The following is a 10,886-nucleotide window of genomic DNA, read 5'->3' on the forward strand; positions in this document are numbered from 1 at the left end:
GGGTTTATTAATTATTGTAGTAATAACAGTAATTTTTTGTCCTTTTTTTGAATTCTACTGTCACTGCAAGAATCCCAAAATCTACACTTCTTCTTCCAAGCCTCCCACATGACTTTTCTAACCTTTGAAACAATGACTCACTTTTTTTAATATCTGACCCGGCCCCATCCAATTCAAGAACCAATCACTTCTCTCCTTCAGTCTCCATCGTAGCTCTTTTTTGTATTTTTCCTATCTTTTTTATTCATCTTTTGCAATTTTTATTAAAAGGATTTTTTTTATTATTATCTGAACAGTATCGATGAGAAGCTTTTTTTTTTTTTTTTTTTTTTTTTACTGGTCTCTTTATACAAAGGCTTGGGTATTTCATGCTATATGTGTCAGGGCTTTAGGATGAACAGGAAAAGAGGAGGGTTGGAGAAAAGGGTTGGCAAAAAAGAAGGGGGCCTTAGACCCCAAAATCTTGGCACCAGGGCATCATGCTAAAAGAAGGCAGAACGAAAGAAAGATGGATGGATGTCAAAGAAGTAAAGGCATGGTGGTGGTGTCTAAATGAAGAGAAAGAGACAGACAGGTATGTATGAGTAGGATAGGCAGGTGTAGGACAATCAATCAATAAATAAACTAATAAATTAATCAACCATCATCAAACCAGGAGTGAGTTTCCTTACACGGAGAATGTTAGTAGATCTACAGGTTATAACAGTGAGGAAGGTTAAGTTATAACATTGTGTACTTGCTTCTAAAAGCGTAGCTATCTACAGTATAGTACCTCTGTTACATGGCATTGATAGGACATTTAGCACACTATTGGCTCTCAGGCTCGGCCATGACCAATGGTTGGCTAATGGCTGAGGCCAGGTATGGGAAACAGGAAGCCTCACTTTCTGTCGATGAAAACCAGGTCTCGAATGCAATGATAACAAGTTTCTCAAAAATAAAAAGGAAAAAAAAGAAATTGACAACAAACATCTTAAAATGTCTTGGCTAATGTAAACAAAAGACTAATGTTAAAATCAGCGTTGTCAGTTTCAGCAGGTCTCAAGAGTTGTTTTTAAGGTTTTGGCTGACCTGTCTGGTGTTTTTTAGCTCTATTGACATTTTCACAGATTGCAACAAAACCTTTTTATTACATAATCACTATCTATAGCAGAAAAGACAAACAAACAACAACAACAAATAAAGGTGTCAGGTGAGGCAAAAATGTGAATAAAAATCAGTGTACAGACTGATACTCATGTAATAAATATACACACGATCAACAAAAATAAAACAGAAGTCAAATTCCTTGTAATAATTAAAAAAAAAATCTGCAAAACAAAGTACAGGTTTTGTTTATGTTACCAACAAAAGACATGGCTGAGAAAGAAAAAGAGAGAAGAATGGGAATGGAGGCTTTCATCGACTATGTTTAAGAAGTTTTCAAGGCTGAAGGGTCTTGTGTTTTCTACTAAAACAAATTTGTTTGCTTGGCAGCAGGCCAAATATCTTCAGGAGGGGAAGTTGGAGCAGGAAGAGAAGAGACAAGAACTAAAAACATTATATATATATATTTATATATACGTATGCCTATTTTTTTTAAATTATCCTCATTATTAATATGTACCTAGTTGCATTTTTCTTTCGTTTTTCTTTAAATAATCATCATCGTCATGATCACCATCATCATATCCACAGCAGTGTCAAAGGAACAGGAATGAGGAGGGAGGAGGAGGACAGGAAGGGCAGGAGAGAGGAGGGGAAAAGGGGGGGTATTACAGGGTCTGTGGGCATGCTCAGTACAAGCCACACCCTCGGAGGTTGTTGGCGATGATGATGTCGGTCACGGCGTCAAACACCACCTGGATGTTTCCTGTATCCGTGGCGCAGGTCATGTGACAGTAGATTTCCTTATTTGGAGAGCGATTCTTGCTCTCAAACTGCGCTTGGATGTAAGCTGCTGCGTCCTCATAGGTGTTGGGTCCTGGAGAGAGAAAAGAGGGATAGAGAGAAACAGAGATGATACAGGTCTCATACAACATCCGACTTATAAAGAACAATTACCCCAATTTTACAGAATGCCGGAAGTTGAGTTCCCAATATTTCCCGGGATCCCATGTTTGTGTATGTGTGTGTTTGTGTGTGGTGTACATAAGGGTGTTCATGCCTGTGTGTTCACATGTTGCACCACAGTATCTGCTGAAACAAAGATGCCCTACCAAACCTCACCAATGTCAATGATGAATTGATTATTGAATAATTGCTGTCAATAATTTAATAGATTAAAAATATATTAACTAACAATGCAGTAGACAAGGATGTGTAGTCTAACACTCAGAAAATGTACTGGAGTTTGCTGTAGTACCCAGTTACGCCTCTGGATGAAGTTTGACATAACTGATAAAGTTTTGTCAAAAAAAGAGACAGTACTTGTGCATCCCCAGGAAATCCGTCCCAGCTGAGCAGGTGTTTCCAGCGGCTGTAATAACTTTAGCAGCGCTCAAGTCCCTTCCATCATGTAGATAAGGTATACGTATTATCCTATATAAAACCAGAGAAACCCGACTTCGCTGTGGGGAGACTGGCATAACCTGTTTCATCGTTATTTCATAAAGTGACAGCTTATTACCATTGAAGGCTACAGCCTTTATGATAAAGGAAAAATGGTTCAGACTTTATTTTAATTGTTAGATATGTCCAACATGTTTAGTCTGATCTAATGTATGTTGTCCAGTGAAGTCTGGTAGTTGTGCAGCATTTTCTGGCCAATCGTTGAATAGTGACAGACAGGAGTTTTAAACAAAAAAATTATTTTATGTTGTCTGATTTATAATTCAAATAACTTGTTGCTCACTTAATCTGTTCTTTTAAATTCCTTATTTATTCTTATTTTGTGGCGAACATAGGTCATGTCAGTGGTTAATGGTTAAACGGTTTTATTATGGAAAAAGACCGTATTTTATAAATTGTTGATGATTAACCAGCTATTGATTTTTAACGTGCTTAAAATTTGCATCCCTGGTTGTAGTGATATTACGACCTTGAAAAGCCATTATTATGGCAATGAATCTGTTAAATATTATTTAGACACATTCCAGGGTTGCTGAGTGGTACAATTTAAGCGTCACACACCCACTTTTTTACATTTTTGCTCAACTAACACATAAAGTAACAATCATGAAAGAAACATCAGAAAATAAGAATAAACATACATATATTTTTTATAATTAATTCAAATTTCATTTATGGTGAGAACTATTAAGACAGTTAAGGTTTTTCCTTCACACTACATCACATCAATAAGGTTACTGTTCTAATGAAGCCCTCCAGACTTCAGAGCAGACTGTCCTGTCAGTCTCTGAAATGATAACATTAGTTAATGTTAGCTCAACTAAGATGCTATTGAGTTACATTTAGTTAATATGCTAAGTGCAAAAAGTTGTAACATGACTGCCTCTTCTGCACTGATTTTAACCATTGTTTTTTTTTTTTTTTAATTTGTAACTTACATTCCCCTGACTTTATGGAAGTGCAATGACACTGAAAATTGCACGAGTAGCCATTTACAATTCTGATGATCTTTATTTCTGAAACTCCTTTGGATTCATGATCCATAACACTTTTCCCCCCCTGGTTAGTTTACCTCCGTTGCACAAATTTGAGGGATTAAAAACATTATTCTAAGTGGCCTCTCACAGGAAGGTAATGGAGGGCTTTATGAGGGAGGGAAAAAGAGATGGAATATGTCAGATAGACTTACTGTGATTATCGAGGCAGTTAGCAGAAAATAAGCAAAGCATGAGAAACAGACATGAATAGGATCGGCTCAGAGAGCTGCATGTGTGGGGAGGGCAGGAGACAGCTCTCACTTGCCATCTCCTCTCTTCCATCTTCATGGCTGACCAAGCCTGACTGTCACCTGCTCTCTTACTCCCAATCCCTTTTATTTTCTCTGCCACAGCTACATCTGCAGCTTAGCTCCACGTGAAATCTACTTTCTTCCCCCCCTCACAGCTTCTATTTCAGCCTCTCTGCTATTTCCATCTCTTCCTTTTTTATTACTCCCTATTTAGCTCCCTTTACTCCCCATTACTCCCTCCCCTTTATCAGTGTCTCCTCTGCTGTCCTCTTAAACACAGTCAAGTAAATTTTCATGTGCTGTATATTGTTCTTTTGACTGAACCGGTAACCTCAGTTGCACAGTTCTTCAAACAGGTGACATCATACATTTGGTTATTTTGTTTGAGCTATATCTCTCACGATAAGTCAAACTGACTCAACCCTGTGAACAACTCTGATTTAAAGTGCCAAATTTCTTAGAATACTTTATAACTCATTGACGGTAAATGTTTGGCTCTTATCTACTGTACTGAGCAGAGGTTTGTCAGTGTCCACAAACATGGGAGGGGTTTAATAAAAAGCCATCACACTTCTAGGAATCACATTTAGATAGGATGGATGGTAGTCCTTCATACTTTTATATCATATCATTTAAACTAGTGTTCCTCTCTTTCCAGAGTTCACTAATTAACATGTTATATATATTTACTTTGTACAAAACAAAAATGCAAAAGTGAAAATCTGCTGTTTAATGGGGGGGTTATATGCTGGACTATTTTTTGGAAATGCTGTTTTTAACCTTTTACACTTATGGTTTTTGCATGAATTATAGCAATGAGACATAAAGTTTTAATTATTGCGCTTCCGATGTGCTGGTAGACAAATTTTACTTACCTTCGGATAGAATAAAGCTAGCTGTTTCCCCCTCTTTCCAGTTTTTATGCTAAGCTAAACTGCTGACTGCAGCTTCATTTTTTTTTTTTAAATTTAAATTTTATAGCCATTTTGTTTTTACTGACAACAGTGACAGCAGAGAGATGGACAGGAAAGGCAAGGGAGAGAGACGGGCTGACATGCAGCATGTGGCCTGGGCCGGATTCGAACCAGGCAGCTGGTGCTGTAGATTCATATTTAATGTACAGACATAACAGTGGTATCAATATTCTCATCTAACTCTCAGCAAGAAAGCGAATTCCCTAATGTATTTCCCAAAATGTCAAACTATTCCTTTAAAACTGTATTAACTATACATTTTTTGAGACTGACTTTTATGTAATAGTGGTTCTCTTTTGCACCAGTCTAAAGATGAACAGTCCTGTAAACCTGTTTCCACAGTAATGTTGACAAACTGAACGTTTTTTTGTCAAGTTTTTCTAAATTTTGTACCCTAGCAAAAGTCCGTCTGCTTGATCAGTCAGTTTATGGTATATTGTGTGCTTTTTCTGTCCTGTGTTACTAGATACAGTTTCAGTGTTTCACAGCTTTTTGTGTTCTCTAAGAAATCAATTTTGTACACCCATCAAGTTTTGTTACTACTTATGTGTTTTGTGAGCTGCTATGTCTCACCACTGCACTCACAAAAATGTTTTAAGTTTTTTTTTACCTGTGTATTCTGGGAAGCAGATGCTGAGCGGAGACTTCTTGATCTTCTCTGCAAACAGATCCTTCTTGTTGAGGAAGAGGATAATGGAGGTGTCAATGAAGAACTTGTTGTTGCAGATGGAGTCGAACAGCATCAGAGACTCATGCATGCGATTCTGTGGTGGGACAAGGAAAGAAAAAGAAAGGGATGGAAAAGATTGCAAAAGAATGAGACAGAAAGAAGAACAAAGAGGGAAAGATGGGGTTAGGTGACATTAAGGGAACAAGTGAAAGGAAGAGGGAAGGAGGAAAGGAGAGGGAGAGAAGAGATGATAGGGAGGGCAAAAAAAAAGAGTGAGAAAAGATATAAAGAAAAACAAACGGATGATGATAAAGAGAGAAGAGGAAAGAAGGGAAAAGTTAAAGTTACCACCAGCCTTCAACGTTTACAGTGTGCGAGAGATGAGCAGGTAGAATGAGGAAAGAATATCATTGTTACGGCCAGTCCTGAGTTCAAACTATGTAAATGACAACTTTGCTTACTTTTGCACAGAGAGACAAAAAACAGTGATAAGAGAGAGAAGAAAGGGTACATAAAAACATCCCACACTGAAATTCCAATAAGAAACATTGGCAATGTTACAAAGAGGGCCTGTTCAGGAAATACTTTCCAACATTTTCAATAAATAATTATAGTTGAGGAAAACACTGAGAGGAAAAGAGAGAGAGAGAGAAGGAAATGTAAGGAAAAATATCAACAAACTCATTCCTCACAATTAAACATTTCCATTCCAATATTCTGCAAATGCAAGCAAACACACACACACACACACAGGACAGACACAAAATAATTACGTCACAGGAAAATAATCACACATATCAAGTTACTCATGTGGTGCTTTATTATCATTTCTCTTATGTATAAATACAACGCTCAATAAATTATCACAGCAGTGAGGGAATTACAGCAGATACATTTAACCCACAGTGCTCAGTAAAATACAGCACTCACACACACACACATACATACGCAAACATACATATAATACACACATTTGCTGTAGGTGATCTGTACAGTATGAACAGGTTTTGGTCGGTATTGAAGCAGAGTGAATAAAAGGGTTAAATGGACATTAAAAATTAAACAGTTGCAGCATTGAGAGCATGAGTATAAGGACATTTACCAAATTATACTCTGCCTCCTTAATTCTACCCAAGTTCATTATGGTCATGTGCCCTGCGGCTTTCTGACTTGTCTCCCAGTCCAGCAGTAGAACAGGGATCTCCCTGACTTTGCAAGGGCTTAACTGCTCATTTCATCTGTTGACAAATTTGAGTGGGAAGTGAACATATTATAAGATGACGCAAAAGCATTTGCAGGCAAAACTCAATTTCTAAATTTGAAGCGTAAATAGGTCAGCAAAAAGACAACACAGGAGCTAATTTAAAACCTCACATGGAAAACATTTGGCACAAAATTTTGGGATTGAAATTCAGTCTGAATAGTTCTTCATTTGGCTGCCATTGTGACATTTCAACAGCTTTTTAGTTTTTTTTGTTTTTTTTTGTTGCTATATTGCTGTTGACTTGGCACAACGTGCTTACATTTCTTTTGTAAAACCACCTGCTGCCCAGAAAAGTAGTAACACATGACCTTTGTTACCTGAATGGACCACTGATTATATTATCCGCACCAGAGCCAGCCATTGAAAAAAAAAACCAACCAGTATTACCCATCAACCCTCTCTAGCATGGCCTTAGATTACATTAACCACAAATCTTTACTTCACTGCAGCATATGGGAATCCGTTATTTATTTGGGACTGAAGCAGGACATAAACAACATTGTCCACTATTCTCTTGGCCTCGCCTGTTGATGTGATTTACCACTGGTTGTTCGTGGTTCATTGGTAATTCATCAAGACTAGAGACAGGTTGTGAAAAGTACAAACACATACACATAAACAGTACATGCCCAAATATATGCAAATATGCACACACACAGTGTTCTGCTCATAATTGTTCTCTGTCGAAGCATCAATCCTGTCTCCACCTTACAAACCACTAATAGCTTTACAGCTTCAGTGTTGCAGAGAGAGGTGGGCTGGAGAGGATCAGAGGGAGAAAGTGAAGAGCTTTACGTGTAAGAAACAAAGACGCAGAGGAAATCAAAAGATCATATGGAGATCAGACATCTTTTATGCTTGTGAAAGGACTACACCCTTCTCAGTTTAAGTAACTGTCTTACTCTTCAAAAGAGTTCAGTAGGATGAAGTAGAGCACTTAATCAAACTACTCCACTCTATTTACCTCCAATAAAAAAGTTAGTTTTATTTAGTTTCAGAGTTACTTTTAATAGCAGTGGCTATGTTGTCAATTTTTTACATATCACGTATTCTTTAGAATTTATAGTTTCTAAGATCATGCTAGTGTGTTTAAGATTGTAAAGGACTTGTCACACCAACGTTTAAAATGGCAAAAACTTTGCTGCAGAATCAATCCATTTCAATGCAATTGCCATGATTAGTGAACTGGCAAGGTTTTATCTTAAGTTTCTTTGTTGAACTCTGACATGCAAATTTGCTCGATTGACCAATAGCCAGCTGTCTGGCAAATGCTGACCTCTGAGGGAATGGAGAGCCAAAATGGAGGATGATGTTGTAGCTTAAGTAGTTCCAGTTTTATTTAACCCCCTCTGTCAAGGTAGATACTGCTCTACAAAACAGATATGAGACAAGAGCTGATGTTTCAAATACGTTTCTTGATTACACTGTATGAACTTATTGTCCTGTTAGTGACCAAGCTCATAAGCCTAATAACTGACAATAAGCAAGCCAGCTAGCTCAGAGGGCTAATTTTTTCCCTCTTATGACTCGTTTATTGAATGAAATGTGTATTTTGACTAGCATGTTAGCAGTTAGCTTGTGAATACACACATGAATTTTGCTGTACCACTCTCTGCTGAAACTAGGCTGATTAATCTTTTTCTAGACTTCCACTTGATTTTTATTCAACTTCAAATAGTTTTGTAACTTGTTTGAGTTAGGCAATCCATCACAATTAACATCATGTCTTTGCTTCTGTTTGCTATGTTTGCATTGTTTTAGAGATGTAATGCTGTGCAGACTATAAAATCAATCTGCACTGAAAAATTTGCCTTTTTACAAAGTGGTAACTTTGACAACAGTAAAAGCATGAGCAACATGATGCTCACAATGTGATGGATTACCGGAAAAACAAATTTTAAGTGTCTGCAAGCTGACGTCAATGCTCTATTAAAATGAAGTGAAACCAAAGGCTCGCTGAAAGGTTGGAAACATACAGTATTTTTAAAGTATAGTGTATGGGGTTTGGTGCAATTGATTTGGATATGCAAAAACACAGATGGCCCCTTGAAATTCAAATCCTTGCTAACATAGTAATATATTCAAATGTTGTTACATATTGTGAATAAATTGAGGGGTAATTCACTTTTAAATGCATCTGATATCACTCTGACTGACTTAGTATGCCACTGAATAATCTTTAGAGCAGAATCATGGATAAGTCTCATTCTGTGCACTTCCTCACGTTAATACACGCATGAAGGTTGAAAGACAAAGCTCTAACAGTATGTTGCCATTGCCACCCTGAAGACAAATAAACAATCTAAATGTGAACTGGAGCTTGCTAACTTTTTTCCACACCTTGTGTCTACTGCTACTACTGCAGTACTGTGTCTACTACTGGCTGCCCTTAGGGCTGTCAGGCATAAAGTCAAGAGCCATATCGAAAAACAATTTAGGCTAGGAGGGGTGCCTTTGTTAAATTATAACAGCAATGTGTCCACAACTGTCCTGTTCTGCATTATGTGAGGAAGAGGCTAAACAAAATTCTTCGTACAACTAATGCTGAATCAAACACGTTACAGAAAAATCCTGTAATTTAACTGCTCAAGGGCATGATTCTACCATAGTACAAAAGTTAAAGTGATCAGAGAGTAGTTTCTTTTGTCTTTTCTGCGTGCTGCATTTAGAGAACCCTCCAATTTAAATATTATGCACAGATGCTCATTGTCTTCAGCACGTCAGTGTGAAATACAGTATTCGGTTGGCTTCTATGCAAATGACAAACAAAACTGGACACATGCACACTTAATGTGCGTATGTATTTAAAAAAGGACAGAAGCTTCTATGCACAAAGTACCACTGACACGAGTGACAAGAGAAGTAAAAAGTGAATTGATAGAGACAGAAAAAACGTTTAACCTTCTTTGCATTCATTTCAGACCAAATACTTGAGACTTGATGTTTTATGTATATTTTAAGTCATATCTTCCTGAAATCAACAGTCAAACAGTTAATTCAGAAAGCTCGCTTTACTTTCACATCATGTAACGGATGTAATGCATCACAGGAAAAGATGATGAACTAAATGCCTTAAGCACAAGTGGCTGCAGTTTCCTGTTTGGCAAAAGAATCAAAAAACATCTGAGGCTCTTTGGTTGGATACTGTGGTATTATTTGGCACTGGCAAGTAAGGTGTTGTGACATTTTGAAGTCCCATGTGTGTGTGTATCTTCAGTGCATGTGTGTGCATGTTTGTGTCTAGGGCCTGTCTGTATGGAAAGGGTAGAAGGAAGCCTTCTGGGTAATTAATCCACGGGCTGATGTTGTCTCTTACACAACACGCACACACGTTCACTAGTGTGTGCGTGCATGCATCAAGACACCTGCACACGCACGAGCACATACACACACACACGCACACACACACGCACGCACACACACACACACACACACACACACACACACACACACACACACACACACACACACACACACACACACACACACACACACACACACACACACACACACACACACAACTACCTTTCCTGTACTATCAAACAGACACACATTCAGGTAACTATATATAATCTGTAAAACATGCACACACATGAATACACAAAAAATAGAGACAAATAGACAGGAACACACACACACACACACACACACACACACACACACACACACACACACACACACACACACACACACACACACACACACACACACACACAGACAAAGGAGGCTGATCAACAGCCTTAGGCAGCTTTCTGTCTCTAATTAGGAAATGTTGGCACAGATGTGTGCTACGAAGAACTGATGACGTCATCTACCTGTTTAAAAAAATTGCAGCTTTGAGCAGAGGGAGGAGACATGCCCTTGCTGTTTGAGTGTGGAGGGAAGAGTGGAATAAAGCAAATGCCTTGCTCATAAATAAATACAGAAGCTCTCTACCTCTGTTTGCTAGGGAGCACCAATGCAGCTATAAACACCCTCAGTTCAGTCAAGTCCCACAGATAAACAGAGCTGATGATATTTTCCTGGTATTACATGCATCTCTCTGGCTTCAATACTGAGGCTCATATTCGAACTGTTCCTACAAATAGCACACATCAAATTTCATTTCAAGTAAGCTGTGCACTACATCAAACCTCAAAC

General features: G+C 38.0%; 1 protein-coding gene across 1 annotated transcript in view; it reads right to left on the reverse strand.

Annotated features, from left to right (window-relative positions):
- Positions 1 to 310: 310 nt before the first annotated feature.
- gnao1a (guanine nucleotide binding protein (G protein), alpha activating activity polypeptide O, a) overlaps positions 311 to 10,886 on the reverse strand; it is a 100,064-nt gene continuing 89,488 nt past the window's right edge. The window contains exons 7-8 of the mRNA XM_040133998.1: positions 5,423 to 5,576; positions 311 to 1,963 (exon numbers count right to left, since the gene is read on the reverse strand). Coding sequence (XP_039989932.1) covers positions 1,776 to 1,963; positions 5,423 to 5,576 — 342 coding nt within the window. The 3' untranslated portion in view covers positions 311 to 1,775. The remainder of the gene's footprint in view (positions 1,964 to 5,422; positions 5,577 to 10,886) is intronic.

Source organism: Xiphias gladius, chromosome 8, assembly GCF_016859285.1.
Source record: "Xiphias gladius isolate SHS-SW01 ecotype Sanya breed wild chromosome 8, ASM1685928v1, whole genome shotgun sequence".
Classification (NCBI taxonomy): Eukaryota; Metazoa; Chordata; class Actinopteri; order Istiophoriformes; family Xiphiidae; genus Xiphias; species Xiphias gladius.